The sequence below is a fragment of the Ictalurus punctatus genome, chromosome 10, assembly GCF_001660625.3.
Source record: "Ictalurus punctatus breed USDA103 chromosome 10, Coco_2.0, whole genome shotgun sequence".
Lineage (NCBI taxonomy): Eukaryota > Metazoa > Chordata > Actinopteri > Siluriformes > Ictaluridae > Ictalurus > Ictalurus punctatus.
The window spans coordinates 15885467-15912825 of record NC_030425.2 but is presented as its reverse complement, the minus strand read 5'-3'; the positions used below and the strand labels follow the sequence as shown (position 1 = coordinate 15912825).

Genomic DNA, 27359 nt, shown 5'->3' with positions numbered 1-27359 from the left:
TTCTCACATGACTCCATTAACAATCCACTGAGTTTCAAGTAATAGCATTTTCAGATCTAAAAGTAAGTAAGAATACTGGATTACCCTCAAACATAAGTTAACATCTGGATGTTAATACATCTCAGCCATGCCTAGGTCAGAAAATAACAGAAAGAGCTGCCTGTAGTGTAGAAACAAGGCATGGACCTGTAAGTGAAAAGTCGTGTGTGTTCTTTGGCAAGGTTCTGCAAAAATGGGCTTCGTGTAGTATTTAAATCTCACCTTGTTTTTCAGGAGCAGTGAACAAGAACACAGGACCCTGTTTTTCCTGCTGTGTGTTAAATTATGAAGTGGAAGGTCTATCACTCAACATGTGATAAGGCTTATAGCACTAGTTTTGAAAAGCAGGCAAAACATTTACACTTGAAGCTTTTATGGCTTGGTTTGAAGGAATCAGGAAGATTGTTAAGGTTGAGGTTAGACATCTGTTAGACTTAAAGGGCTTCAGAGGCTGCAGTGTTAAGCATTGTTTAGGTTAGAGTCAGAATTAAGCTCAAGGTTAAGGTTGAGGAGTACTAGCTTGGAGTTAGAAGAGGTTAGGCTGTGGTTAGGCTAAGGTTAGAGCTTTTAAGTTTAGTTATAAGGTTAATCGTTAAAGGTTGCGATATGGTCATCATCTGAGCGTGATGAAAGGGTGAGTAAATGAAAAACAATAGGGATAAAGGATGCATCAAAGAGGTCTTTACTGTCCATATAACAGAAAGGTTATTTATTCAGAAAAACAAAAGGAAAATTACAAGAAAATCACGCTAAAGTAAGTCTCCCTCGAGCACTAAAAAATGACATTAGCTTCATGTGCTTTAGCCAGTGGCACTCGTTGTCTCAAATAGGGCTGCAACAAATGATTGTTTTCATAATCAATTAATCAGACTATTATTTTTCCGATTAATTGATTAATCGGATGGGGGGAGAAATAAAACTATTTTTCATTTATTTAAAATAAAATCCACAATCTGAGTGTTACAAATATAAACTTCAGACTATATGTTTATATATGTGTGTGTGTGTATAAGTATTTATGCATTACTTTTTATGGATGCACAAAAAAGAACTGATAATTTAACTACAGTCCTAAATTATAATCAAATCTTCCTTTCACTGCACTATACGCTTTCTGTTACTCACTGCCTTTAAGCATGTTGTTTTACTTGCGTTTACTTCGATCGTAGCATTTTAATTATACTTTAATTTTCCGCTGTCACTCAACGATTATGCCTCCGTCTGATGGTGACTAAGGTCATGTTTAGCATAAAAGGTAACAGTGACATAAACAGTAAACTGAAGAAATTCATTTTCGTTGACGCTGGGTATCTGCTAAAGCTAGCGGCGTTGTGTTACGTGCGTTTGACGCCATGTGTCATCACCTAGGAAGCGGCTAATGCTTCTGGTTAGAAAAAAATTGCTTGTGTTCCATTTGAGATGATATTACCTTTCTAAAATTCATACACTAGACAGTAGGGTGCAAACTACATAGTGTAAGTGTATAGTATGTCATTTGGGACCAAACTTTAATATTTACCTTCCGAAGAATGTTTTCGGAACAGAAGTAACGTAGTGAGTAAATGTGCCCCATATCGTGTGCAGACCAACTAATCGATAACGACAACAATTTTCATAATCGATTATTATCGATTTTAATTGATAGAGTTGTTGAAGCTCTAGGCTCAAATAAGCAAACAATGTCCATGCTAAGGTTCCTTAGGAACCTCAGACACCCACTGCATGTGCCCTTTGGAATTTTAGAGGGCAATGAGCTGTCATTTCCAATGCATCTTTGCTCAGAAAGCCCACACAGGCCGGGGCAGAGGAACCGATCTGACCATAGCATCTGTCCATCTGCATGGCTGGGACTCAGATCGGGCTCGAGGCCATGTACTTAGCCCAAGGAAGGCCAAAGTGACCTTACCAGCTCCTCCGCTGAGACAAATCTTTAGTCCTCTATTCTCTGCATGCTCGTTCTGACTGTCGCCAATACAGTTGTCCAGTGGACAGTGCTGAAATGCACGTCATAGAACTATGACTCACATTTCGGTCGTGAGAAAGCAAAATACAGTTTAGACCTAAAATAAGAACAGGAGAAGCTTTGTTGAAAGATAAAGCACATGAGCCCTCCTTATGTAGGGCCTGTTAATCTCCAGCACCTGACAAAGCAAGTGAGAGTTGACGTTTGGAGCCATGGGAACGGCATAGGGGGAATATCAGCCTGTCTTCAAGTGCCAGCCATGTAAATAACACGATCGTACCCTGTATGCACTTGAATCAAGACATTACTCATGGCATTAAGCTTGAGCCCAGTATGTTGGTCTTTATTTATGAACCATTTTTGGTGCCACTTAGGCACTACCCTTAGAATCTTTATGTGCTGGTATGCTGTTTTATTGTCCATGCATTGAAACTTCTTGGGTACTGGCTCAGATAATCCTAACAAACGGCCAATCCTACAAACAGATAGGTCTGGGCCTCATTTTCCCATGACCAGTGAAAGAGACCAGCAGAAAAACAAATTTGTCTTCTTGCTGCTTTCTTACCGGCTGTCCCTTGAGCTGCTGGCTTCGGTTTTTATGGGAGGGAGCTGATGACTGTCCACACAAGGACAAGCACCATAGATCACTTTAGAAGGCCTTAGGGAGACCTGGACAGACTTTCCTCTAAGGCACTAAAATTTTTTTTATAAAAACCATACACACAACCATCCTCAAAAAAGGCCATAGGAAAAAAATCTCTTTCTTGCCCTCGGTCTGTTTTGGAGCAGAGATTAAAAGTAGCGGAGTTAAAGCTGTGGAGATTGGCTGGAAATCACATCCAGAGAGCGGGAGGGCCTTTTTTTTGCAGGCCTTTCTCTCAACATCTTAAACCCCTCAGGCTGTGAGAGAAGGCACCCGTTCAACACACACAGCATCTTGCTAGAGTTGGTGGGCCATAAAAAGTAAACAGTAAGTGCTAACTAACCCCTCATTGCACTCTGGAAGGCGTGATCTGCTTTGCAGGATGAGCACACTGTGCACTTCCTTAGGACAAAAACAATCGTGCAAAGAAGAAAAAAGTTTCGCTTGAAAGCCAAGCGGATGATATGGAGCCAGACCAGGCCTAAGATTTACACTTAAGCTCCAAGGCGTTATTTTGCCAGGGCATGGAGACTTAAGATAATACTTGGCTTTAGCAGGAGGAAAATCTCCATCCAGTGCTGGCCAGGAGACCAGGGCCTTGAGCTGCAGAGCTTCAGAAGATGGATGAGAGCAGGTTAAGGATTTTTATAGCTGATGTGGGCACTTGGTGAGCAGCAACCACATGTACACAGGAATCTTTCTGAAAACCAGTTTTTTTTCCTCATAGTTCTTGGTGTCCCATCCACATGAAAAAAAGCTTTTTAGGGTCACTGAAAATGAAGCTTTTTGAAAATGCCCTTCAAGATGGAGAAATTTTAAGACTCTGTTTTAACTGTTTCAAGTGAATGGGAAAAACGCATGTTTTTGAAAATGCCGATGTCACAGCGTGAATCTGTGCATGCTCATAGCAGTGTTGTGTTTGTGCTAGAACTCCGTTTTATCATGGCTAGTAAATCAGATTATTACTTTGTGCTCTGTAATTTATTTGGATAATGTGTTTGCAATTCAATTTTCCTTTGTTTTATTTTGCGCCTTCATGTGGAGGTGTCAGAAAATGATGCGTGTTGTACTGCTTCTGAATCCACTTCGCCAGTTGTACAAACCGTACTGCGAACTTTGGATAAAAGTGAATCCTTTGTATTCAATCAGTAGTTCCACCTCATCATTCTACATAGTTGAATCTTCGGGTGATTTTCAATTTTAATTTTAGAACCTCTGAGCAACTGCAAACTTGTTCAGAATAAACATGGCTACTGAAGACGCATGAATGAAAAATTCATTAACTTCTGTCCATATTTGTGTTTTTCTGCATTTATCCTTTTCTGTCGCTCAATATGCAGCTCTTAATGTTATTCTTGAAGTTGTATACTATCACAGATGACAATTTCAAATTGTTTTTTTTTTGCAATTTTGTGTGATCGGATATACTTTTACTATGCTGTTTGTGTGAGTAAAAACTATGTTTTCAAAAGCATCCATATATGTGCATACAAGGCTTGAGAACACAACACATACTCTCAGCTCTGGCTTAGATCTTTCTTTATTTCCTTCTATGAAATTTGGCCACTGCAAAGCACAAGGAGTTCAGCTTTTATCAATATCCAATAAAATGAACAAAAGGATGAATGTTTTTTGTTGATGTAAAACAGAGAACAGACATTGGTATAACAGGAGATGAAACAGAAAGGTGGAGGACAGGGGAAAGAAGAGGTAAAGGGACGGTCATGCAATTCAAAAAGCACTTAAAATGCCATCTGCTGCAGGGACAGTTGGGCAGCTGGTCGACTTAAAGAGACACTTACCAAAAGCTTCTGAAAAATGACAAAGAATAGGTAAATTTAGTGAACAGGCATTGTGCCTTAATCCATGTAGAGAATCATGTAGTGTCATATGTAATGATCAGGTGTATTCCCTTCTCTTCCAAACAACACCCAACTTTAATCTGATGAAAAGCAACTCCTTACTGAGCCTAAATATATACTCAGACTGTTTCTGAATCACTCAGCACAGATGAACAATCTTAAAACCGACATTACTTGTATTCTACCATGAAATCTAACCTGCTCCTCTTTCACAGTTCAACAACAGCCTCTGTGTACCAGCTTTGTAAAGTCTGCAAGAAGGTTTCAATTCAATCCTGCAACACAAGTCTCTGTGCAAAAGTAAGCATGTTTGAGGAACCCGGCAGGAAAGTGGAACGTGACTGTCTTACCTGATCTGAGTTGTTTGATCCGCCCATTGCTCGTACTGGGATCAATCGGCAGGAAGTCTTTGAACCAGGTGATCTCAGGATCGGGGTTGCCGCTTGCAGCGCAGAGCATGTTGGCTGTGCGGGTGCGTTCTACCACCTTCAGCTGGGGACCCATGTCAATGTTGGGGAAGCCTTGAGGAAGCAGGTCCTCTGTGGGAGAGAAAAGGGAGAGGATGATATTGCAGACTAAAATAATAAATTGGATAATGAGAAGTCTACTGTACATCTTTCTTTTCGGATTTTTTCCCACCATTTTCATCCTAATTTCTACCCACCAGCCAGCTCTCTCCTATCATACAACAGCTACCAACAGGGAGGGTGAAGGTCCTCAATTCAACCCTGTGAAGTCAGCCAACTGCACCTTTTTGACCTGCTCCTCATGTTGTGTCACAGGGCAGTGTAACACAGTCACAGGAGACTGCTGTCTGCCTTCTTCCAAACAATTACACCTGTGATTGGCTAGTATTGCTCTGATTGACAGGTATCCCTCCCTCCCAGAGAGCAGGTCCAATTTTGCTCTCTTGCCTCCTGGATCTGCGACAATGGAACACTGCAATGCCAATATAATGAGGCGCAGGGGCAGAGGGATAATCTTGATAAGACCTCGTTAGGATCATCTTGAACTCTGGTGCTCTTCCATACCAGAGATATGAGATCTCACTGCATCACTACAGTAACACCCAGAGACTACAGATGACATCTAAGCCAGAAGTGCTTCTTTAAAGTGGATTACCGAACTAAGCCTATCCTCAGACAAAAGGCACATATTAACACGAACTCACTTGGCAAATTGTAAGTTGTGCTCAATCTATAAAAGTACCCGCAAGAACAAAATTGCCTCCCTAAGCACTATGGACCAACAACAATCCAACAATGAGTTGAAATTAATAATCAAAAGTCTTCCCTCTCCTCCTTAATGCAATAAATGAAGAAAAACAAAGGGAAGGATGAAAAAAATCCTCTCATTTCTGTGACCCAACTGCCCCTGGGCAAAGACAAAAGTCATGCCCTGATGGAAACATGCAATATGCCTGTGAGAGTCCCTGTGGATGCCCTGAGGACAGCATGTGGCTCAGATGGACCTCAGAGGTCAGTGTGTTTAACCCCACATGGCATGGCAGCCAGGGTAGAACATAAGAAAATGGCTGAATTTCTGTACAGTAAGACAATGGTCACTACTGATAACACTGCTACAGAGACCAAGCCATGGCCTCTTCACTAAAAATGGTCTTGGAAATGTGCACAACAGAGAACCCTCCTGGCAGGGCACTTTTTTCCCCGCTTTGAGATAAATATTTCATCACAGGCTTCAGGAAGTGAGAAGAATTTGTGCTGGTTTAGGCTTTATGGACAAACTTCACTCAGTAATTATTAACCCATGCTGATGTTGCACCTCTTTGTGCATGGAATTCCTTCAGGGCTGCAACCACAATAGCAATTTCTAAAAAAAAAAAAAAAAAAAAAAAAAGTGTTCCTTTTCTCTATCTCGTTCTCATCATAGATGCTCCCGGCATTCTCTTTATTTCACAGTCTATGTGTAAATCAGTCTGCTGAATGGCAGAGATGCTTGCTTTCACTCCATTTTACTCTGAAACTGAAATGTCCCATTGTTTGAGAGATACTCAGCAGCAAGTGCTTTGGTCGGTAAAGGAATATGCTAAAGTCGTGGTTTGAGGGCAGCTCAGTGGCAGAGTGACACTGTAATTAAGCCTTAAACACACTGAGAATAATTGGCTCTGAGCTTAATTAAACAGCCATAGAGAAGGAAAAACATAAAGGTGAGGGGAGGAGCCTAGGGTGCTGTTGGGTGAGCAGCAGAGCAAGTTGAATGGAAGTTAAGCCATAAACTTAAGACTGAACTTAAAGATTGTTAACAGCTCAGTTAGTTCTGAGAAGAACAGTGGGGCTGGTTTGGGGGGCTCAACACCGCAAGAACAGTTGTACTACAGTGCAATTTAAAAGATATATAATTAAATGAAGTTACACCAGCCATTTAATTTCATTTAGAAATAAGAAAAAAATCAAGTGTCCAGAATGACATCATGAAGAAATGCCCCATCATTGTTAATAGAACGTGTGTTTAGGTGACCAATACAATGTCAGGAAAACTGATCCTTGGAGCTGATGGACAATCATAGCATTAATTCCTAAAGAAGACAATTTACAGCAAAGACAACTTTAAAGACAATTCCATCACCATGTATTGAGAAATTATAACGCGAACCAACGTGGCTAGATTCATAGAGTCACAGCAGTTTTAATTCATGTACAGTTTTAATTCGCAGTGGGCATGTCAACACAAATAGTTCATTACAAGTGTGACAACATTTTCAACATTATAAAGACCAAGGACTGAGTACAAGAAAAACAAAAACATCCTTTTTAGGTGATAAACCATATCGCCAAAAGTGTGTGGGCCTTCCCCAAACTGTTGTCATAAAGTTGGAAGCACACAATTGTCAGGATGTCTCTGGATTCATCATTAGGCACCAGCAACTAATCTTACGCACCTGGCAGATTCTACCACCGGGCCTAGTCATTCACGTCCTTCTTTTGTTAGCCCAAAGCACCAATGTGTCACTCTATTGATAACCTTTCACAGGAGCCTTAATTAGTGGGTTTTCAAATGGCCAACCATTAGCCTAAAAATACCCCTTTTGTGATACACAGTGTGAGAATGAGCCCCCCGAAGGCTGTCTGAAAGCTGTTCTCTCAGCGATCAGGTGGTGCCACTACTGGCCGACATCTGTGTGCTTTGATTTTTTTTGTGTTGCTATTTTAGAGGACTTATGGGTCATGACATACCCTAAAATTCAAAATGAAATGCAATTAGCAGTGGCGGCGTTCACAGGGGGTTGATATCTGGGTAGCTCAGGCGGTCAGCTCTGGCCTGGCATAAAAGCTGTTAAGCTGCAGTGATAATGGCGTTGTTGTGATGAGCACGCCGGGAGGATGGGGGCTGAGTGCACTGGCCACTTTGTCCAACAGCTGGTTGTGTGTTCACGCAATCCAGCAGAGTGCTGCTCCCTACGGCATTAGCTGCCCTCCCACAGTGTAAATCGAGGGTGATGTCATTATGGATAATTGTTTTTAGTAGTCGTGTGTGACTTGCATTATGCAAAGAAACAGGTGCAAAGTCTTTAATTCAATTGCTTTGGGAGCTCTCACCGCTGGATCGGTGTCTCCTCTGCACTGTGATTATAGGAAAAATGGTGGTAATCGGTTCACGCTGCAGCCCACTATAGTTACTCAGGCCTGTGATATCTCCATTCATTACAGATTCAACAAGTCAGCATCCAAACACAAAAAGTTATTTTAAAAAAAAGCTATTCATTTCTCCTTTGCTTGGTTTTCATTATTTTCGATTCTTTTTCTGGTTATTACTGAATGACCCAGATATATATGAACAATTACTGGGTAGCTAGTAGCTAGAAGCATAGATTAAAGATTGTTGTTAGTGACAAAATTTATTTCTGCATATGTTTACTGCATATTTATCATATCTTTATTGGAAACAGAATAAGGTTCCAGACAACACTTCACAATGAAAAAAATGAATCAATCTTTTAATAAAAAAATAATAATAAAGTGAACAAATTTAATAGAAAAACAAAAATAAAATTAAACAGATTCCTTGTTTTCCCAATTTCATTTGAAATGAAAAACAAACCAAGACAACTTACATGGATTTATGAACCTCTGAAGCTTAACTCTGAAAATCAGATTATATCCAGACTAAAGCCTTATTTTCTCTTTTTTGTGCACAATTTATGGTAGTTTGTATGTTTCAATAAATAAATGCATTACCCTATATTTATATTTATGAAGTAAACCACAGTAATATAACTGACATAAAAGAGCCTCTGAGAAGCACATATTGTACATGCTGAGGCTGCAGCATATTTTACAAGTATATCCTGTGCTCTTATTGTTCATCCTGATATTTTCACTTACTGAAATGATTTGATTTAATCAGTGCTGTAAACAGGTTAACTGACTAGCCTTCACCACAGTCAGGGATGGGCCTTTAAAAGGCACTGTGCATTATTATTATAGTGGTCTGTGGAGATGCTAGAGACATAGAGGAGACAGGCAAGGAGACAGGAAGAGAGAAAGTCAGAAATAAAGAGAACACATGGAGGTCTATCAGCACTCCTGTGGTCATGAATAGGAGCTGGTTTGGTCAGGGTCAAATGTTCTGTCATTTTAAGTCAGCATGCATTAGTTCACATGAGCCAGGGACATGACACCAGGAAAACTCATCACCTGAACACGAGGAAAGCATAAGGAGGACCGACTACTTAAAGATGGAACAAGGTCTCGATGTTCTGTTTGAAATAAACCTCCACAAAGAACTCCCCAAAGTAATAAAAATTAAGGGCACCGTTTCCGGCCAAATTTCTGACTGTGAAAGAGAGTTTTGAGTGCAAAAGTTGACCAAAGGCTCTGGAGTGCAGAACATAAGACATTGGTGGGAGCAGTATATCATAAGCCCCAAGAGGTTGGAGATTCTGTCTATGAAGCTTTTCAGTCATCCAAATCATACTACACAGGGAATATTATGATTGAAGCCACAGCCACATAGTATTAACCATTGCCTTCATGGAAAAACAACCCTGTCTGAGTGTCTGGCACTGGCAAAAATGGCTGTTGCTGATCTACAGGATGCAAACATTATAACTCTGGAATACAAATCAGCATTCTGCGTGTGAATATTCTGGTGACACTAAACAGATGCCCCTGTATCTCCCAGCACACCCCTATTGGGTTTTGATAGAGCAACAATCACTTGAGGAGCCTGGGATCTTTCAGGCGCTGCACAATTAAGCCATGACATGTGGTGATGTTTGCACACGCCTTGTCTCATGACCAAGCCCAGCTGTGTCTACCACATAGCTGTCATAAAGACTTGTCAGTGGTAGAGAAGGCAGGGCCATGCACATCTGTTGGGGCACTGAATACTAGTGGGGACGGAACTGGTGGCTCAGTGGTTAAGGTTTCGGGCTACTGTTTGGAAGGTTGTGAGTTCAAACATGGCACAGCCAAACTACGGTTAAGTCCCTGAGCAAGACCCTTAAACTTCATCTGCTCTGCTCAGTTATATTTTGTCTCAACTGTAAAGCTGAGTGCACACTATGTGACTTTTAAAATCATTGAACTGCTCACACTATATGACTTGTGATCAGTTGTTTGGTGGATGTAGCTGAAAGAAACAAGAGTGTTGTCTGTCATGTGACTTTGCCACTGTTTTGTACAGAAACAAGAAAATTGGGAAAATATTCGAGGAAGAACTGGTTTGAGAGACATGGCAAGTGAAGAAGACGATACACAAAAAGAACTGGAGGTATAGTAAAAGTAAAAAGAGGTATCTTTATACTACACATCACCATGTTTGTTTTTAATCTCTGCTCTACTAGTCGTACAGGGGCTCAAACACACTAGAATATCAAACATGCTTGAAAATATAAGAGCCTCGATGACAGCTCGCATACTGAGAAAATCACGTTGTTGAACCACTAGACAAACAGTTGCCCCAAGAGAAATAGTCACCAAGCTGAGGCTGGGGTTGTTCCTGAGCCACAAATATTAGTGTGCAGCAAGGAAATCGAGACTAAAATCGTGTAGGGTGCACCAGGCTCCAGTTGCTTCAGATAAAAGTGTCAGGCAAACAAGTTAAATAAATGCAAATATATACACCATTACCACAGGCAAAGAAGGAGAAGGCATACAGAGGAAGAATAGAAGAGGTGTTACAGAAACAGAAGGCTAAAGCTCAAGCTGAGTGGAAAGCAGAAAGGGTTGGCCAGGCTCTGTCATTCTAAAACAAGCTGCCCTGAGATGAGATGAGAAAGGTCGAGCAAACAAACTCTGAGGTGATGAAGAGAGATGTGCAGAGGTGCTCTGACAGCCTGTGTATTAAGTGGCTCGCACGAGAGATCCTTTATCGGCAGTGATTGAAATGTGTATGCTTGGAGTGAAGTTCCTGGAAGTGCTTGGAAAGGCTGCTGGATTTGAGATGCTGTCATGAATAGGTCTGTGAGGAAAGGCTCCTGCTTCTAAAGAAATGGAAAACGATTCACCTCACAAACTGGGGTCACTCAAATAGTTTATGGAAAACACATCTGAGTTGTTCTCTTCACAACTAATTGGGCAAAAAAAATGGTAACTCAATTAAGGCAAGAGCAGCCTAAATGTATCACAGTTGTTGTTTTCTATAAATCATATTAGTGACCTTAGTAAATTAGGTTTGTAGGACTGTAGGAACATAGATAGAGTGCACATTGCTTATAGCACCTCTCTATCTTCTTTCAGAAAGAAAAACAAGAACCTCTTTAGTTTATTTTTATCCACTGATGTTCCTTTGTTTCACTTTGCTAGTTCCTAAGAGGCATGCTGCTGGAGAGACATGGGACAAGACCTGGCCACTAAATCTTAACAAAAGCAGTGCACAATGTCAATGCCAGCATTTCCTTTCCAGGTGCTTTTTTCTTTGGAGCACAAGTGTGGCAAAGTACATACTGTACAAAACCATTACATTATATTTACAAGGATTAAAACAATGGTATGCCTTATGAGATTTTTATTGAGTCAAGATATTCCAGTAATAATAATGCAAAAAAAAAAAAAAAAAATAACAGGAAAAGACAGTATATAGAGTCTTACTTTTCTTGTCATTGTTTTGCCAAATCACAACAAAAGGCTTGCATTATCTAAAAGACATGACAGAGGATGCGTGGGCAGGTGCAACATCTCATGAAAAATAAAGCCATTGGCTCAGTTTTTAAAGATAACTGTCTTGCCTCCAAGATGTGGCCCAAAAAGCTTCGGCGTTAGAGAAAAAGCACTTGGAGTCCAATCCCCTCCTTGAACGGTAAAAAAAATATAACTGGAGAAACAATAGTACAAAGGCACTGGAAGCGCTATATCCAAACATAAGCGTTTAACTATGTGCTTTTAGCCAAAAGCAATTAATGCTATAATAACAGGGTTGCTCCTACACACAGAGTAAAAGAGCAAATATCAAGCCTTTAGGAGTAAATGGAAAAAACATCTGAATGGCTATAATTGCTGATAATTGCTAAGAAGCCATTAGGCAAGGGAAGGAAATGTGGCCTGGGTTCTCACCTAGGAAGCATTGAATTTTATTTACATGTACATATCAACGTGCAAGTGGAATGACAAGTACCTCCAGTAGCATGTGGAGAGGAAGCTGAATGCCTCATCTTGTTCGACTTGCTGAGTTCTGGGTACATTTCTTCCCGTTTTGGATGAAATCAGTTGTCAGCAAGCACTGTTCCTGGGCAAGAATGTGCCTTAAGCAATATGGTGGCAGTGCCTTGCTTTTTACCTTCAGTGAATAATGTGGCTGTTGGGCAAAACTAGTTTTCAGCAAGATGCTTGGAATAAAAGAAAAAGATAGTTGGAAGGAAAGTAAAATTCAGTGTTTGTGGAACAGATGTTCGTCTTTCCTGCTCCTATGCCAAGGCTGCCTAAAAAGGGGAGAGACTGCAGGCACTAGCCTGAGCTCATCATGCCCTTTAAGGGCAACAAGTTGTTCTTTAAATATTAACAGATACCCCATTGCACTAGTCAGGCTGAGGTAGTGCTCCAGATATGGGGTGCTCAAGGAAAATCTGGCTGGAAATCATATGCAACCCCTTCTTCTTCAAATCATATTCATTCACAAGGAAAGAAAATATGTGCCACTTTCCACCAGCTCTTCTTTATTCATGAAAAGTACCCCACCTAGGATTACCACTAAATCGCAATCTCCCAGTAGTCTTGTTACTGATCTCTTATTTTAGGTCCCAGTGCATCTATGCCTAACCTCCTTCACCCATCCCTTTGCCAGAAGCAATCACTGCAAATGAAATCTAAAGGCTGAGGCAATCCATTTCTTCTAATAAGCTGGGCTAGGTAAGAGACATGAAGCAGGAGTCTACAGTCTGTGTTGTCAGTGGCAACATTTCTTATTGCACAGAAAGCTTACACAACCCGATCGCTTATTTTTCTGTGGGAAGGAGTCTAGAGTACAATCTAAACATTTATCTTTCAAAGAAAAGAATATTGGGATACCCTGACCTTGTCTTTACACCTCTATCACTCTCTCTCCATTGCCTTCTCTTGCTTTTTGGTTGCCTTGAAAAAGGGGTGCACAAGGTTGACCTACTTGAGCAGGCATTACATGAATTGCTGGCCAGAGTGGGGAGAACGAATGCCCCCAGAGATGAGCGTTTCAGCCATTTATCTCTCTCACTGCTCCTAATACCCAATGACGCTTGATTACTGCTTCCCAGGTTCCCAGGATCAAAGGTTTAGAAGGCCCATAAACTCATAAAATATTCGTGGGTAGCTCTACTGTGTAGACCTACTGTGTTCTGTATGAGAAAAGAGTTCTAACAAACCATCATTTTCTCTCTGACGGAAAAGAAAACTGAGTGAGAGCTGCAGATCCATTTTGAGCTCCATCAAAAAAACAAAACAAAACAAAACAAAAACTCTTGGCAAACTCTGCGAAGCACCACAAAGTGATGTATAACTCACTTCAGGTTCGACATTGTCTTCATAAAGCCATGTTATTAATGACAGAAATCACAGGTTAAGAATGCAACAAGTTGCTAACTAGCCTTGAAAAATAGAAGCACACCGATGACAGATCTGCCACAGAACCAGCAAGCGCTTCCACTCACCTTGCAGGAGTCGTTTGATGCTGCAATGGTACCTGAAGTGGTTTCTCACTACTGACAATTATCCCTTTGCAAAAACCAGGAAGGCATGTCATCATTAGCAGAAGCAGTAAACAACAGTATACAAAATGCAGAGCGTGGTCAATGTGGTGCAAATCCCATTGAATGAGCCAACAGACAGATGTTGAAGCAGGCATGCAATATAAATAGACATCAATTGCTAAATGACTAACTTTGAATAGCTAAATGACTATCATTTTGAAATAGTACACTTGCAGTAATGGATTTCCCAGCAACGGAGTCCATAGATTTCTGCTAGATCTTAACTTTGCTAAACAAATGCATTATGCAGTCTAAGTCTGTGGGCCTGGGAATTGGCTTGTTTATGAGTGCGGGATGCAGATAATACACCGGGCAAATACAGCTGTGTGCGTGATAATACCAGCTCAGATCAGTCTTAATCAAATCCACCCTGATGCAAGCTTCCTCCTCAGAGACTCGTTCCGTTTTCCACCTCTATCTCTTGCACCTTCACTGCCTCCCAGCTCATGTTTCCTTAGTTACAATGGGGGTGCTGGGGGGATAGCAAGGGAATGGTGATGGGTGGCTTTCATTCTGTCTTTCCCTCTTTCTTGCCTTGAACCCCCCTGGAGAAATGTAAGCAACTTTTGGGGTTGTCATTTTGCTAAATCAATCTATGTCGAGAGATTGACCTGTTTATGGGTAACAACCTGTTAGCGTCATGACTAACATAGGTGGCTATCTCTGGGGGCACAGAATTAGCCCATCAGCAGAAAGCACCAGGAACCAAGAAGGCAGGTTTCGGCTTGCATTTAGAATGAAACATCCTGAAAATTAGCTATATACATAATACATTCTATTTAGCTTGAAAGCGCTACCTGTTTCATTTAATATATATATATATATATATATATATATATATATATATATATATATATATATATATATATATATATATATATATATTAGTGGAGTGGAAAGAAGGGGGAATTCTGACTATATGCATGTCAGCATTATGTTTCAATTGAGCGCCAATTGCAATAAAAATGGGGAAAGAAAGCTCATTAATGTACTACTGCCAATATGGCAGGCACAGCATCTTCCATTCATCCACTTGTGCTCACTACAGCGTATCTCAAAAACACAATCATGCTGGCTAGTCACATGGGTCACTGCTAATTACAGACCTTTATTGACAAAGCTAAGATCAGCCATCAACAGACAGATTAATGGAAGAGAGGCTGAGGTCTGGATCAATTATGCAGGGAGAAGCAGTCTACAGTTCGTTCTAGAAAACAGTCTCTAACCTTGAACCATTTCCCAAAACATTCTCCTATCTCCCATGAAATGGCTTGAGAGCTGTTCTTTGATTCCTTAGGTTGACATATTTGCTTTTGAAACAGGAAGTCAGAGTGATCTCATGTTGATGTGCTTGACTGATTTACACAACAGCCAATAACAACTGAGATATGCCACACCCCCACCAAATCTAAACAAACTTACCAGTAGCATAGCAAAGTAGCTAAATATGTAGAACAGGGAAAACTTTGTGAGTGTCTTTTTCTCACCGCCACCTTCACCCCGCCTGTCCACTTTCATTACCAAGTGATGGCTGGAGAAGGCAATAGCATGCAAGAAGACCAGCCATGTTTCCTGCTAATGAGCTGCTACTCTACAGCAACAAACAACCCTGGGGGTGGGACATATACATTCTACAGTGTGTTTAATTGGACGAACACAAGACTCCTGCAAATTGAGTCATCAATTTTTTATAAATAATTTAGCTGTATGCGCCAAACTATAAAAATTTAAATGAGAATATCTATGGCCATTTTCCAGATTTACTATTATACTGGTGTCCATAATACAATGTACAGGGAAATGTACAAAAATCTCTGAAACATTTATTTGGATTTCAGGGGTACTGTAAATATCACAGTTACTTGCTCCCATTCCGGCAATTAGTGCATATAGGACCATGACAATGAATTCTGATTTATCATAATCAGTGAGGAAGGGAAGGAAAATGTGTGAGAGGACATTCAGCAGGGAGTGTGATTTTTCTAACACAAAATGTCTACAGATATAAAATATGTGGCCAGATAAAGTCTGTGTTGTGTACTGTGCTTGGCAAAAAGGACGTTGAACTTATCCTTGGGGAAGCCCAATGTCGCCGGTTCCACAGTGATGTCCATATTTCACCGTAAGCACACCACATAAAGGAAGAGTCCCGTCTTGTCAAGTTTTGGCTGTTATTTGGCTTACTACAAGAAAAAGTGGCTGATTTGTAACTCAGGCATGTTCCTCCAGCCCCAAATTCTATTACTCTGTCTAAGCAATATGGTTGCCAGGAAATTGAGCCTAGACCAGGACTAAGTGCACCTTTAATTCAACGTCACGTTCTTGTACCTCATCCTTCATTCCCTCAGCCCGACCCCATGCTTTTCTCAGTCAGGAATGGGTTCACTCTCTCTACACTAATGCACAGTAAAACACTTTGGGTCTGCTAATGGCTAAGCCAATCCACAATGCTACAGAGAACATCATAATCAGCCTTACTCCGTTAGTCTGTCTAAAGCATTTATACCAGGCCTGAAAAACACTCACCCCCCTGAGACAAACTCCCAATAGATTTTCTCCTCGGACTGTGAATGGTGTAGATTGGAAATAGGTGTGTATACATCTATATTCACTAGATTCTATATACAGTTATACCACATGTATCATAATACTGATTTATGATAACACGTTTTTTATATCATTAAGTAGGACTGTTCCTAAGTTAGACATATTCAATGCCCTAACCTGCCTACACCCTGATGTTAACTATACAGTAGGGGAAATAAGTATTGAACACATCAACATTGTTTTGCAACAACAAGATTGTGAAGGTCTTGGGAGAGCTCTTTGCTTTTACCAATCATAAGATGTTTCTTATGTGACACCTTGGTAAGGAAAAGCCTTTTTATAGATCCATTTACTAACCCAGCTGATATTAATTTGCACGGATAGGAGGTATAATTACTTACAGATTTCAGTTGGTTCCTTGCCTTACCTTGCCTTGGAGAACTGCTTTTTCTTAGTGTGTTCAATACGTTTTTCCTGTCATTCCATTTTATTACATATAACTTTTATTCATGGACTTTGATGTTGTGAATTCTTTACATTTCCAGATTTCTTGAATTAATACTGATGTCTGATGAAAACTGCATGTGAATAATCTCATTGGGCATATACTTACTGAAAAAGATGTTGACACGTTCGATACTTATTTCCCCCACTGTATGTCCTAATAAGCATGTTTTATAAAATACAATGCAATTGTTCAAAATGTTAAAAATGAGTTATGCTATGCATGTCATAACCCTGCTGTAGCATTCCTATTGTTTAATAAATTGGGACAATAAGCATGGCTGGATACAATTTAACATGACAACAATTCATACATTTTCTAGTGCTTTCTAGTTTTCTATTTTCTTGTAGATTTTATACTGCTTTGTCATAGTCTAAGTTTCATTGTGTTGGTAAAAGATTCCACCTTTTTGTCATCGTCATCATAATTTTTGTGTACATTTTTTACAATCTGTTTTGCCCTCTAATACCTAAGATAATAAAGCAGAATAATACTTAAACACTATATAAAAAAAGAACTTGTCATATAAGAGGACATGTTACTATTAAAAAAAAATTTTCATGCACAGTATGACTTTCAAATTTTTATTTGGCAAGAAGACGAGCAGGAGAAAAGGCAGAAAGGGTGTGGAATTAGGCTGTTTTCCAAAGTGGCTGTGGGACTGGGCAGCTTGGGATTTGGCTAGTGCACAATCTGAAGTAAATCTGTCAGGAATGCAAAGACGAACTGCGAAGAGAGATGACTCACTCAGTAACCAGCAAGGCTCAACAGAGCAGCATGAGAGCACGGGCATCTCTCCCTCTTCTGTGACACTCAAAGACAACAGTCAAGAGAAGCAAATAAGTATTTTCCACACGATAAAACAAAGTGTGATTTCAAAAATAGCATAGCCGAGTCAGAAAAGGTCAGAGATGAGTGGGGAATTAAAAGGGCTTGGCAGGGTTTTGATGGCAGGGGTCGGTAGCGGTCTAATTAAAACTGCACAAAAGAGTGTGCAACAAACACGTCTTGTCCTGCAGGAGAACGGCCAATTAAATGTGTTCCTGATCAAACAAGAATGGGCTGTGAGCTGCATGTCTTCTTTAGCACTAACTGCACTAACGAGGTCCCTGTGACTAAAGTTTAGAGGAGTCCGGGTCACAGAGAACGCATGCCTATATCACTTCAGAGGCAAAAAGTGAGACAAAGATTAAAAGAGATAAAGAGAATGACAGGACATTTTGGCAGGAGAAAGGCAGGATCCCCAGACTAATCTGGAAGCCACCGATCTTCTGATCTTGTACCATGGTGAACAGTGTTCCCAGTATCAATGCCATCACCACCTCAGGCTGCAGAACAGTGTGTGTCCGTCTAACACATATCAGGAAGCAGGCAGATGGTGAAACCTGGGCTGCTGCTTGCATTGGACCATTTCAAGTGCTCCAGGTTGGCAGCTGATGAGTAGGCAAGATGCCAGGGTCAACAAATCAAGAGAGAGAGAGAGAGAGAGACAGACAAGTGATGTGCACTCACATAGTGACATGATGAGGAAGAAACATGGAAGAGTGCAGGTGTCTCTTTCCTTCTTCCCGCCACGAGTCCACCAAGGACTCTCAAAGGACTCCGTAAAGGAGACATGGAGGAAAAGCAGATGGCCGATATTAGGCATTCGGCTCACGGATGTTGAGCACTGCTCTAGCCAGGAGGTGGCTAAAAACGCATCCGAGCAGCTTTGCAGCAAAGCCAGCCTGGTGTGTCAGATCCAGGCAGGGCTGGATTGCCCAGGCCAAGGTGACTAAACAGTCAGTGAAGCTAACGGCTGAAAAAAAACAACACTTCAGTAATCTTGTCTTTGAGAAAAATCCTAAGCCCCCCTGCCAGGCAGAATGTGGGAGGTAAATGACGCATGTAAAGATGTACAGCATTTGTATGTGTGTTGACATTGTGCTGGGTATTCAAGCATGCTCAGTGCAGTTCAGTGGGAATTCATGTTTGAATCTCCACACAAGTGTATGTGTGTTCATGTGGCTGCTGTTCTGATAAAGTGCTCCACTCAGGAAGGCTCGAAGCAGATGGATGAGGGAGGAGGTTGGGGAGTCACCCCCCCCTCAGTGCTGGGACCTCTACTCCCCACTGAGCTCCTTGGGCCTTGCCAAAGCCTGGATTTTCATGTAAAACTGGGCTGCCTACACGAACGGTGCGTTTGGGCCACGGCCGAGCCAGGAGCCCCTGTCGCTGCCAGGACAGGCGCTCAGCAGTAATGAGGCAGATGGCTGGGGCTCAGAGCGTGGACAGGAAATAAATAATACAACGCAGAAAGAGGAAACACTGCCTCTTCTGGCCAGATGGAACGGCAGGACTGTTTGGGAAACTGAATCGGGCTACCCCACTGGACCACACCTTGTTAGTTGGGGCCATGTTAGGTTCAGGTTATGTAGAGCAGGACGTCCACGTGAGAAGTATCCCCACACCTGCTGTTTGTAAACAGTAAGCCAATTGCAGTGTGGGGAATTTCTTTTTGTCAGGATTAAACGGTTACAGCTGCGCTATGGTGCACAGGTTTGAAAACAAAATGCTATTCATACTATCAGTTGTTTCACATTAAGACTTCTAGATATTACAAAAAAAAATCTATGTATGTATTTTCTTACACTTAAACCACTGACAAGTCAAGCTAAAAAAGAATTCTGATAAAACATTATGTATATAATTTCCCTATGTATATGTATATAATTTCCCAGTGCTCTGATGTGGACTGAACAGGCTGTTTTACCTCTGATGATAGTCAGCTTAGCCTGCACGCTGACCTCGCCTTCACTATTCTCTGCCACACACTCATAAATGTTCTCGTCTCGTGGAGCCCTCAAAGGCTGGATACGGAGCACAGCTCCTGCACCTTCATCGAATTCTATGGTCTGCAGAAAGAAAGGCGTTAGGTTAGAACTTCATATAATTGTATAATGTAGAACATATGCGTATATAAACACACAGAAGGAAAGAGATAATGCATGCATAGGCTTTCGACCATGATCCTGCATGTAATCGTCAGCAGTTTAGTTCCAGCAGTGATCTGAAGATCTTTATCCATTACAGTGAAATAAAATATTTCCAGTGAACCCCTCTGATGATCACACAGAATACACTATATGGCCAAATGTATGCGGAATCCTGACCATGACAACATATGTGCTTGCTGAACAAAGGCATGACATTAATATGGAGTTGATACCATTTCATACAGAAAATGAGTACATATTTTTTTAGTACTCGTTGATATTGATTGCTTAGAATTAATTGGGGGTATCATGGAACATTATTCTTTAGCTTTGTTTATGATGGTTGCTGTTGTGTGCTGCTAGCAATGAACTAAGCAATTTGCCATCATTAATCGTGAAATATATCCAGATCGGCATCATTTTTGCCAGTTCCTAAGTGTGACAACATACACTAGTTACACTTACACTTACACACAATTGCAGCTTACGTCGCATAGTATCACATGGCATCGGGGCATTTTCTTTTACGAGTACGAGTAAATGACTACATAACTAGGACAACAATGACTGTAGTGATAAAACTGTGGACACTCTGGCTATACATCACTTACCCCTGGTAGTTCTCACACCCCACTTTTTAAACTGTGGATCTAGAGCAGGGGTGGGCAATCTTATCCGGAAAGGTGTGTGTGCAGGTTTTCATTCCAACCAAGCAGAAGCCACACCTGAATCTATTGAAAGCCAAGATCAACTGATTAAACAGGTGGAATCAGGTGTGCCTCCTGCTCGGTTGGAGTGAAAACCTGCACCCACACCGGCCCTTTCCGGGTAAGATTGCCCACCCCTGATCTAGAGCATGCAAGATCTCACATTGTACATGACTGGCCAGAAACCATTGGCATGCATTTTCCATAATCTTTTATACATCATATTTACATAATAAACTTTAAATATCCCATGCTATTTCATCTGATGTCATCCTAACTGGATGATGCAGAGAAAAACTGCCGTTGTTAGTCAGTAACTGACACTGTGGGTGGCTTTTTTTTTTTACAGGAGGTTTTAAAGGCACCACTAACGAGATGCAGTGCAGTCGGTACACACTGGCCTGCCGAGTGCATGGATCAATATCAAAACAATGGCTGGAAGGGAACTCGAATCAATTTAAGCTCCTCATAAAGCCACTTTTAAATGATAAGAAGATGATCATTTGCGCCAAGATCATTAAAACACTTGGGATTGAACCACACAGTGAAGGAGAAACGATGAGACTGGCGATCTGTGGGTGCATTATGGAATCTGTCGAGTCAAGTTTTCCATCCGTCTTGAACGTTGACGGCATGGTTAGCACTGAGCCAGTTTTAATTAAGGCGCGCTGAGCATCAATCAGGACTCTACAGCTGCCATCTGTGCACTGACAGAGGAACACAGCAGATAAACATCATAAATAAGGTGCAGCTTATCTCCGCACAGAGCGTTCAACACAATGCTAACAGCAAAATCCACGTTCGGCAACCGTGCATATAAGGCTGCCGAATACAAGAACAGGATAGTATTTTGTGTAGTATGTGTTTTTCAGTGCGGTGAAGTGTGTTGAGCGTAACTTAGACCCATAGTTCTGTGCCTCACCTCGATGCGTTGAGAGTTGACACGCTTTCCTTTTTTATTCCAGGTCACTCTTGGCTTGGGGTCACCTGTTGCCTGGCATACGAAGGACACCACTCCTCCAGAGACACCAATCATGTCTACGGGAACTTTGGTGAACCTAGGTGGAGCTGATAGAGGAGACAAATAAAGAAGAATTATTGTGTCACCATATGCACCAGAAGCTAATTAAATTCTTCGGAAGTAAGCTGTAATAGCATTAACTGCATTACTGGAGCAACAATAAATTATTTGCAGCATGTTATGTTGCCCCCACTTTCAGCCAGTGCAACTGACCATAACACAAAGAAGGCATAACGAGGGTCTGGAATTGGAGTGGGCTTGGAGCTTTCTCATCTGGGTAATGGAGACCTGTTAGGAATAGAGGGGAGTACTAAGAAAGTAAAAACACTAAAGAGATATTGAGCAAGAGAGAGCATGGACCGATAGCGCTCGAGCCCAGAGATGACTTGGTCCCATGCATCAACATGGCAGTAATTATGCTACAGACAATCTGCACATTCTGACCATTAATATTTGAAAGGAACAATGAATAAAAAATCACAAAGCTTTTTGTCTCGATTTTAATGCGCCTGTTATTGCACTCATCCCAAAAACTCATACATGTCCCTAAATAATTAATGGCATCCAAGGAAACATATTAATCAAGGTTTTCAGAAAGACAAGAGATGACACAAACTCCCATTTTTTCTATGTCATAATGAATAGCAAATTTAATGCTTTATTACTACATTATTAAGAGCAGTTTCTGAATCAAATAAGGAGAGAGTAAATACTCATCCATTATTACAGCCATTTCTTTTTGGATTACTTTTTCATCTCTCCTGGGTGCCTAAATATCTTTTGGATGGATGGCGAATCTAAACACAACTAGACGTAAGAAGAAACTCTCACTGGTAACTTGTTAAACTCCAGCAAACAAACATATACGGAGAGATGATCAAACGGGAGAGCGAGCCCATCAGATTAATTATTAAGAGTCCGTAGGCTAGCAGACTCCGTGGGAAGAGATAAACACACATGAAGGCGAGTTCCTGTGTTTATGCAGGACAAGGAGAGAAGCAAAGAGAGGGAGAGTGATAGAGCCAAAGCATTATAAATAAATGGCTGCTTTGCAAGTCCAATGTCCATCACTCCCTGATCATACAGACATAAACACACACGCATGCGCACTCATTTTAAATTGTGTGAGTCATACGGCTTGTTGCAGAAAGGATCAAACGTGGTCACGCCACTCTTTGATGTCATGTTGCCACGAGGCTTTCCAAAGCTATTTCCTCCATCGGGAATTAAGGATCATAAGCAAAAAGCAGTACACACTCTTAACAGGATGTCAAGCTTCCTAACACAATGACATTGTAAAGGGCACGAAAATGTATTGGATAGCTACTGACCGCCCAAATGCCCAATTGTATTTGGAGTCTGAAGCAATGGCTGGGTTCCATCACCGCATGGCTGGAGAAAACATACTTAGCATGCCAATAAACCAGTTCTATGCCAATTTTATGAATCAGTCATGCTGTATGAGGGATTGAGTCAAGCTTGTTCATAAGGTCTGATGCAGGGGTGGTTGTGTATCACGTAACCAGCATAACTCTCTGGACCAGTCTGAAAGTTGTGCTCTGGGGTTCAAACAAACACTGAGACTGAATGAGGCAGAATGTTGTCTTTGACTTTTGCACATGGTACACATCAGACTTATAATAAAATTGTACCAATCCCATACTATCTGAATTCCCTGACATTAGCATAACATCTGTACTACATGAACAAAAAGAGGTTCTGGTGTCTCACCTCAAAGAAAATAAACATTCTTCTGCTGCTGGAATGCTTTATAAATCTTTATCATCACTAAAGATATAAATCACAGTGGTTCTAACGTGATTATGGCTACGATGTACTCAGTCTAAAATGAGAACTCTCATTTTATGGGAAATTTTCCCCACTGTAAGGGTGCAAAGTCAAAGACTACACTTGCTTTTGTTAGTTATTTAATGTTAGGCTAAACAATTTGCATAAGGTGGCCTAACATTTCATTAAAATGCTAAAAGCAAACAGAAATTTACATCACAGTTGCTTATGCGATTGATGCTTTTTTCCCCCCAAAGATTATAATTAAGACAGATTTGTGGGCTCACCAACTGGCAGATGAAGGGTAGGGCTCAAGTAAAAGGCAAGTAGGGTGGCAGTCATGTGATGGACTAGATGACTGGAACGAATCAGGTCAGAGGCAGCGATGTTAAACTGTACAGGTCTGTGTTTGTGAAGCAGGAGCTCAGTTCACAGACAATACTCTCTGTGTAATCTATGTCCCTATCCTCATCTATGGTAGTGGCTGATAGAATAAGGTTGTGAGTACAGGCACCAAAAATGAGGCCCTTCTGCAGGGCTGCTGGCCTCAAAAATCCAGCCTCTAAATTGAGAGGATCCAGTTTAGGGAGTTTAGGAACCTTACAAGGATGACCCCTGGCCAGCTCCCAGAAGAGCTGTATTAGGCATGTCCTACTGAACGAAGACTGCGGGGCAGAACAAGGACCCCGCTGGAGAGATTATATCTCACAGTTGGTGTGTGAAACGGTCCCTGAGGAGGGGCTGAAATCTGTGGTTGGGTACAGATAAGTCTGGGCTTACCTTCTCAGCCTGTTGAGCCCCACCAGAAAAAGCAGAAGGAAAATAAATGAATGAACAATGAAAGGTTTTTCCATTGCTAATGGACCCAGTTTGGTAGTGCTGGTAATGCTCACAACCTTCTAATCAGTAGCCCAAAGCCTTAACCACTGATTCATCACTTTCTATTCACCAGACATACTAGCAACTACAAATTGCTAAATGTAATAAGCTCCCTGTCCACTATTACTAAATGTAGCATTAATGTTTCATGGAATCAGCTGGTGGAATCTTTCAATAATGACCTTTCGAAGTAAAAGTCGACCCTGTAAATGGCTACTGTGGATATTCTCGCTTAACAATCTGCTGTGTAGGCTTCACCATATCATTAGTAAGAACTCTAACATGTCATCCTCACCCTAAACAACTGTTTCATCTGTATCTTGCACATGTTTCCACTACAACTCAATAAACCATGCTTCTAGAGTCTCCTCATTTCCTAGCTTCCTAGGTTGGAGCTGGAGACTCCAAGTACCTCATGTCTCTGGAGTTTTATGGTAACGACCTTGTTTACCTATGGAAAGGATTATGATTATTGATATGTCCATGTTAAATCTGACAGCTTGTGTGTTTGATGAGGCCGGCTGTGATTATTGGAACAGTCTAAGTAAACATACTTTGTGCAAGCATCCAGCAGCCTTAGGTCCCATATCTCACTGGGTGAAATGAAAAGAATGTCAGAGAAAGCTAAAGGGGAAAAAGATGAGTATCGGAAATGACATATCAGATGCAAGAGAAAAAGAGCTGGTTTATATCCTATAGGTTTCAGACATGCCACAAGCAAAATTATATACTTAGAACAAAGTAGATATTTCATGCTATACCCTGTTCTACACTTATTTGTTGTTATTAAATACTTATACAACACATGGTCAGCACTACCATAAAGACTATATGAGTCTATTTACTATTTAAGTAAAAGCATGAACATGCAGGTGTACAGGTATTCCTAATAAAGTGGATGGTGAGTGCATGAATAGTAAATTGGGGCTCCAGCTACTCTCAAGCTGTCTGACAAATACAGAACTGTTAAACAGTCTATTAACTTACCAGGAGATAAAAGGATGGCCAGACAGAGTATACTGGAATTTGTAAGAGCACAATCAAACCAGTAACTGTCAAATCACCCACAGCTAACAGGGAGAAGGGAAGAGCAAGTGAGAAAGTAAGGTGGAGTAAAAGAGCTATAATGTGCGGTGGATTTGGCCATGCTGGGGATGAAGGCACTTCATTTTATTTCCAAATACATCATCCTCTTTGAGACGCTCCATCTGGACCTCTTTGATAAGAAGGTCCCTTCTGCCCCCTCTGTTCAGTATGCCTCTTACTGTCGGCTCTAACGGGAGGCCAGAGGTGACACATGCAGTTAGATGACTAACACTATAATCGATAGAAACCTTTCGGGGCTGAAAAAAGGCTTCCATTATGAGGGGAATTAGAGACGTGGAGGCACAAAATGGCAACACTATTTACTGATTTTTAAGTATTTTTTTCAACAAGCAGAGAAGGGAATGAAAGGCACTTTATGTCCATCTTATTTTTAGAATAGGTACCTTTCAAACACTGATTGAGGCTAATCTGAAGGGGCAAACGGAACACTTGGGCATATTAAGGGTGTTGCATACCCTTCCCGTTCAAAGGTCCAATTACAGGAGTGTGTTCCCTGTGCACAATAGTGCTTTTGATAAAAAAAATTAACAACAAAATACAGCAAAGAGATCGTTTCAGGAGCATGTACGATTAAGTGTGCACGGCATGCCTCCACTTTATAGCTGCTCCAAGTAATGATTGGACAAGGATCTTTTGTACACGCACACGCACTCGGTTGTTCATACAGAGCGAGGGTGTATTTTGCTGGCTGCTGGAGGAGAAAGGGGCTGCTACAGCATGGAGTCATAAAGCCACCTGCCTCATCGGACACATCTCTCTTTTTCTCTGTCTCTTACTAACCAGCAGCAACTCTGACTCCAGTGTATACAAATATAATTAATCAACACACAATGATTACCAAGACCTGGTCATCACTATGGAAACTTCCCTCCCTTTCACTTCCTCTCGTGATGGGTAGTCCACTGTGATGAAGATTTTTCTAATGAGCAGAAGAAAAAAAACAATCATCTTAGATCTCCTTGGCGAGTAAGTGTGGAGGCACGCGGGAGGACTCTAAGGATCTTCACAGCGGAAAATTGAGGCCATGTTTGTGTTCTAAATTTGCCCACTATCATCTCTCTGATCAAAAGGCTTACAAGTTGTGTAGCTGTCTAAAGTTTTGCTTTGCTGGTTTGAATCCTGAAGAAGTCCCACAGAGCAGAAATGGCCTTGCTTTCTGAATCAGAAGGATGCCATTGATTCCTTCGCTCTCTGTGGATTAGTGGGACACCTGCCAATCATGGGTGTCTGTTCACAAAAAAACAATCAGGCCAGAATCAGGCAGTAAGCTCGCTCCTCCATATAAATTCAACTCATCGTCATTAATAGAGGTACCAAAATTGCAAACAAGAAAATTCTAGCAAGCAGAGTTTTCAGGTGTTCCCCATATCAGTGTAGCAAGGGGTTAAAAAATTGCAACCTCTTCATTTTGATCTTGCATGAGTGGCAACTAAAAATGGTGGCTGACATCATATTGGTCAAAGGAAGCATGTTTCAGCCCTCATCCCCTTGGATTGGTACATGTTGTGTGATTGAGGACAACTACATAATGAGAGAGGAATTGGCAACAACTAAATCAGAAGCAAATTTGTTTTAGGAAAGAAACATGCTGGGCTTGGTGTGACATCAAGATATAATCTCCTGAAGCAGCCGGATTTAAAAACAAGACGTGGCCACCTACATTTGTCGAGACATTATATGAGGTCATTTTGAAAATAGTGATCTATCCTTTTAACAGAAGTCAGCTGGATCCTCAAAAGCAACATCAGAGAAGGCATGTTCACTGCTTCCTCTTTCACATAGCCCCACTGTGTGGTACAACCCGTCTCTGCTCGATAATGATGCCTTGTCTCGTCTCTTTCTGTCATTCTGACAGTGTTCTGCGTAGCAGTATCAACTGGGAATCTCAGAAGTCTGGGAACAATAATAAGAATAATAATAATAATAAGCATAATAATAATAATAATAATAATAATAATAATAAAGTAAAACACTAACAAGAAGAAACTGAGGGTTGTTTTATGATGTTTCCAACCTGATCCTTACAACCTGCATCCCCTAATATTTCTAAATGGTCTCCACCAAGATTCTGGGACCATCTGCACAAGTCCGGAGTCAACAGGTGAAACTCTTTTGGAGACATTTAGGGGCCATTCACACGGCAAC

At 41.1% G+C, this 27359-nt stretch overlaps 1 protein-coding gene across 11 annotated transcripts in view; it reads right to left on the bottom strand.

Annotated features, from left to right (window-relative positions):
- The window catches only part of ptprsa (protein tyrosine phosphatase receptor type Sa), a 269054-nt gene that overhangs the window by 101319 nt on the left and 140376 nt on the right, over nucleotides 1–27359 (bottom strand). For all 11 annotated transcript variants that reach the window (XM_053683034.1, XM_053683035.1, XM_053683033.1 and 8 more), the window contains 3 exons: nucleotides 21342–21487; nucleotides 19490–19631; nucleotides 4858–5046 (listed from right to left, as the gene is read on the bottom strand). In XM_053683034.1, the coding sequence (XP_053539009.1) occupies nucleotides 4858–5046; nucleotides 19490–19631; nucleotides 21342–21487 (477 nt within the window). The remainder of the gene's footprint in view (nucleotides 1–4857; nucleotides 5047–19489; nucleotides 19632–21341; nucleotides 21488–27359) is intronic.